The 5,566-nt window shown below is 37.9% G+C and overlaps 1 protein-coding gene across 6 annotated transcripts in view; it reads right to left on the bottom strand.

Annotated features, from left to right (window-relative positions):
- ZCCHC11 (zinc finger CCHC-type containing 11) overlaps positions 1–5,566 on the bottom strand; it is a 123,176-nt gene that overhangs the window by 52,951 nt on the left and 64,659 nt on the right. For all 6 annotated transcript variants that reach the window (XM_023519144.1, XM_023519139.1, XM_023519142.1 and 3 more), the window contains exon 5: positions 2,049–2,226. In XM_023519144.1, the coding sequence (XP_023374912.1) occupies positions 2,049–2,226 (178 nt within the window). The remainder of the gene's footprint in view (positions 1–2,048; positions 2,227–5,566) is intronic.

Genomic DNA, 5,566 nt, shown 5'->3' with positions numbered 1-5,566 from the left:
CCGCCACAATGCCCAGCTATTTTGTTGTTGTTGTTGTTGTTGTTGTTATTGTAGTTGTCATTGTTGTTTAGCAGGCCCAGGCTCGGTTCAAACCCACAGCCCCAGTATATGTGGCTGGTGCCATAACTGCTAACCTACAGGCACTGAGCCCAGAATATGTTTAATATTCAATATTTAAAAGTAATAAATGTACTAACCTAGTTAAAGCTACTGTCACAAACTACACGTATTTATATTTATATATTTATACTTAATAGGAGACATCACTGAATAAGGAAAAGATCGTTCAATGGCAGTGATTTTCAAAAATACAAAATAAAGGGGTGGCACCTGTGGCTCAGTGAGTAGGGCACTGGCCCTATATACCAAGGGTGGCAGATTCAAACCCAGTCCCAGCCAAACTGCAACAAAAAATAGCTAGGTGTTGTGGCGAGTGCCTGTAGTCCCAGCTACTTGGAAGGCTGAGGCAGGTGAATCACCTAAGCCTAAGAACTGGAGGTTGCTATGAACTGTGATGCCACTGCACTCTACCAAGGGTGACAAAGTGAGACTCTGTCTCTAAAAAAAACAAAAAAAACAAAAAAACAAAATGAAGGAAAGTTCACTAATACTATAAACCTAAAACCCAAAAAACTGTGGCTCTCAAACTGTGGCTCTTTGTTTATAAAAAAACAAATAGAAGCAATAATGCACTACACCTCTATCTTTCTTAGACTATCAAATATGTTTTTTCAAAAATCAAAAATGTAAATTTTTTTTTTTTTGAGACCGAGTCTCTCTTTTTCACCCTTGGTAGAGTGCCATGGCATCATAGCTCATAGTAAACTCAAATTCTTGGGGGCTCATTGTGACCACCACAATGCCCAGCTACTTCTAGAGACAAGGTCTCCCTCTTGCTCAGACTGATCTCCATCTCCTGAGCTCAGGCAATCCACCCGACTCAGCCTCCCAGAATGCTAGGATTACTGGTGTAAGCCACCATGAGCAGCCAAAAGGCAAAACTGTAAAGATTTCACCAGAGGTCAAACTGAAAATAACATGACAGGGTGGCGCCTATGGCTCAAAGGAGTAAGGTGCCAGCCCCATATGCCGGAGGTGGCAGGTTCAAACCCAGCCCTGGCCAGAAACTGCAAAAAAAAAAAAAAAAAGACTGAAAATAACATGATTGAGACTGATTGGGCAGATTTAGTTTCTTAGAAACCTTAAGTTCATACTAAGTTGTATACATAAGGTCAACCTTTCAAGCTCACAAAATATGTGAAAGTCATCCAAATCATTAAAATCACAAAGATTTTATTCCTTTATTTCCTATAGTAATAAACTATTTTATATAATTTAAATTAAAATTTAATGTACTTTAAAGGCAGAAAATCATATTATTACAGAATTTTTAAATGAAATATTTTAATTTTATATCCTTTACTATATATCAAAAAATGAATCTATATGAAACTATTAACTTACAACTATCCAAAACCCCTTTGGTGGGAAGAAATAAACCTTATTTTAACACAACTGGACGCTGTTACTGTTTATTGATGGAAAAACTGATACAAACTAAGCAAATTTTAGTGTATACATAAATGACTAAAATCTTACCTGACACTCTCTTGCAACAAAAAATAAATTTTTTTAAATGTCCATACTGAAAGTAAATCAATATTTCCCCACCAGCAAGCAATAGGAATTTTATTTAGTGGCTATTTGGAATGTTTACACTGAAAATAATATAACTAACAAGTCCATTCAGAAATCAATGCTAGTGAAAACTGTATATTTCAAAAAATAATACAACACCAAGAAATGATTCTGTATCTAGTTATTTTGAAAATCTTTTTCTTTTTACTACAAACTTATGCTATACCATAAATCTCAATTCCCATTATATGAAACATTTCCCCCTAAAAAAAAAATCATTCATAAAACAAACTTATTTACTTTTAAGAAGAGAAAAAAAAAGAAAACACTAAGAAATTTACCCTAGTTCAAGAGGAAGCAAGGCAAAGAGTTTTGTGATTTTTAAAATCAAATATGAACTTCATTTGTACCTGGTAAAAATGTCGTTATAACTTTTGACATTTCCTCCACAATTTCCTGACGGACTCTGAGGTCATCATCTGTTATTCCTTGTTCTTTTGCTAATTCAATAACTGCAACACTTAAAGCAGCCAAGTGAGCAGGAGAGGGAGGTGGCAGAGAGCGAAGCTCACTTTCTTCCTGCTTTTCCTATTAGTGTTAACATTTCACAAGAACAAAAAAAAAATTCTATTTTAATATCCTTACATTTAGCAGGGAAGGACATAAATTAACTCAGCAAATATTCACCTTCTGTGCACCAGATAAGCCACCTATGATAAGTAAACAAAAAAGACTGAGACCTCTGCCTTTCAGCTGAAAACTTTGTTGAACCCAGGCAGACTATCTTAGATGTAGCAAAAATCTTAAATCATAACAGCACATACAGTATTAGATTAAATGGTCCCAGGAAGACTTCCTGGACTCTATCAACACATTGCCTAGTATTTACAACATTATTTCTCTGTTATTTTATCCAACAGTAGCTCAACAAAATGCTCAACAAATTATTCTGCTAAAAGACTAAAAGTCAATTTAAACCAAGGAGATAAAAAGGGGCCATGTTACATATGCATGATGACCTTTATAAATAATTTTTCTGATTATAAAAAATGCTATTTACAAGGCCAGGAGTAGTGGCTCATGACTATAATCCTAGCTCTCTGGGAGGCCAAGGAGGGTGGATTGATTGCTTGAGCTCAGGAGTTTGAGACAAGCCTGAGTAAGAGTGAAACCCTGTCTCTACTAAAAATAGAAAAGCTAGCTGGGCATTATGGCAGGTGCCTGTAGTCCCAGCTACTCAGGAGGCTGAGGCAAGAGGATCACTTGAACCAAAGAGTTTGAGGTTGCTGTGGCTATGACGACACCACACTCTAACCAAGGGTTAAGTCAAACTCATTTCTATAAATTTCTGTGACCATTTCTGGGATTCTTAATTATACTTTAAATCTTGAAAGAGCATCTAAGTTTTGAGACTATTTTTTTAGGAATCATCTAACAGATTAACAGCAACAGACAAGGAAAAAACATTAAGAGATCAAGCTACAAAATTATCTTTATATACATGAAAGTACCACAAAATGTTCTGAATTATACTGCTAAGATTTTCATGGAAATAAGAATATAAAAGACAAGCCCACCTAAACTATTAATAATCTATCATACTTCCCTTAAGATATTGTTCCATCAAACATTCTCACTGATATCCTCATGTCCTCCTGACATCCTCCTTCGTCACAAATATTATCAATCAAGGGCTGGGTGCAGTGGCTCACGCCTATAATCTCACCACTCTGAGAGGCCAAAGCAGATGGATCGCCTGAGTTCAGGAGTTCCAGACAAACCTGAGCAAGAGTGAGACCCCGTCTTTAAAAAATATAGCAGGGCATTGTGGTGGGCACCTGTAGTCACAGCTACTTGGGAGGCTGAGGCAAGAGGATCACTCAAGCCCAAGGGACTGGGGTTGCTCTGAGTGATGACACCATCACACTCTACCATGGGAGACAAAGTGAGACTCTTGTCTCAAAACAAAACAGGCTCAACACCTGTAGCTCAATGGTTAGAACATCGGCCACATATACTAGGGCTAGAGGGTTCGAACCTGGCCCGGGCCTGCTAAACAACAATGACAACAACAATAACAGATAATAGCTGGGCATTGTAGCGAGCACCTGTAGTCCCAGCTACTTGGAGGCTGAGACAAGAGAAGTGTATAAGCCCAAGAGTTTGAGGTTGCTGTGAGTTGTGATGCCATAACACTCTACCGAGAGTGACACAGTAAGATGCTGTCTCAAAAATAAATAAAAATAAAACAAATTATTACCAATCAAGTTCCTGCCTTCAATAACTTAAATTCTAATTAGAGGAAATAGACAACATACATCATGTTAGATGAATGCTATGAAGACTAATAAAATTGGGGAAAAGGCTACAGAATGATAAGAAAAGGGCATTGTTTTTTGTTTTTCTATTTTTAATTTCTTTTTTTGCAGTTTTTGGTTGGGGCTGGGTTTGTGGGTTTGAATCCCGCCACCTCCGGCATTTAGGGCCGGCACCCTACTCCTTTGAGCCACAGGGGCCGCCCATCTATTTTTAAATTTCTTTCCTTTAGCTTTGCATGAACAATTTTCTTTTTTTAAAGACAAAGTCTTGCTCTGTTGCCCAGACTGGAGTACATAGCATGACCATAGTCCACCGTAACTGCAAACCTTAGGCTTAACCAATCCTCCTGCCTCAGGCTCCTGAGTAACTGGGATTCCAGGAGTAAACCACTCACCTGGCTAATTTTTTTTTTTTTTATTTTCTATATAAATGAGGTCTTGCTATGTTGTCCATACTAGCCTCAAACTCTTGGCCTCAAGCAATCCTCCCACCTCAACATCCAAAAGTGCATTATTTTAGAATAAGGTGGACAAAGAAGTCGACTCTGAACAGGTTACTTTTAATCAGAGATGTGAATGAAGTGAAGAAGAGAGACATTTAAATTAAGAGTGTTCCAGACAGAGAGAATAGCAAATGCAAAGACTCTCACGCAAAAAGTCCCTCCTGTTACCTATATACCTGGTGGCTATAGCTAAAAGGGGTAACTATGGATGATGATATGATTGAAAAGTTACTTAGAAATAAAATATTGTATCACCTAATAAGACTTGGTAAAGGCTTAGAACTTTATTCTAAGTTGAAAAGACACTAAAGGGGTAAGAGAAGGAAATAACATGATACAACATATTTTAAAAGAACAATCCTAGTTCCTACATTGAGAACATTCTATAAGGACCAGAGAGGGAGGTTAAGTTAGAAACAGTCCAGGTGAAGCCAGGCGCAGTGGCTCACACTTGTAATCCTAGCACTCTGGGAGGCCAAGGCGGGCAGACTGCTTGAGCTCACAAGTTCAAGACCAGCCTGAGCAAAAGCAAGACCTCATCTCTACTAAAAATAGAAAAACTGAGGCAAGAAGATCGCTTAAGCCCAAGAGTTGGAGGTTGCTGTGAGCTATGACACCACACTGGGCACTCTGCCCAGGGCAACAGCTTGAGATACTGTCTCAAATAAACAAACAAACAAACAAAAAAAGGCCCAGTTTGAGAGGTGACAGTAGCTTAAACTAAAGCAAGAAGTAGATGTATGCAACGAATGCTTAAGTTTAGAAAATAGGCATACTAAAGTTAAAATCTATAGAATTTACTGATGGTTTAAATGTGAAATATAAGACAAAGAGATGAATCAAGGATGACATAAAGGTCTTTGTCCTACCAGCTAGGTGAATGATGGTGCCTTCTACTGAGATGAAGCAAATTCCAGAATGAATTAGTTTAGGCTACGAAAATTTGTCCAAGAAGCAAGAGACTCCTAATTAATCCCCATTTCCAACCTTTGGCTCTTCATCCTATTTTCCATATTGTCACTCCTACTAAAAAACTCTCAATAAATCCTTAACAAAATACTAGCAAAGTTGGGTGGCACCTGTGGCTCAGTGAGTAGGGCGCTGGCC

This window comes from Otolemur garnettii, unplaced genomic scaffold (genome assembly GCF_000181295.1).
Source record: "Otolemur garnettii isolate 467f Iridium unplaced genomic scaffold, OtoGar3 scaffold00159, whole genome shotgun sequence".
Lineage (NCBI taxonomy): Eukaryota > Metazoa > Chordata > Mammalia > Primates > Galagidae > Otolemur > Otolemur garnettii.
This window is presented reverse-complemented; position numbering and strand designations above follow the sequence as displayed.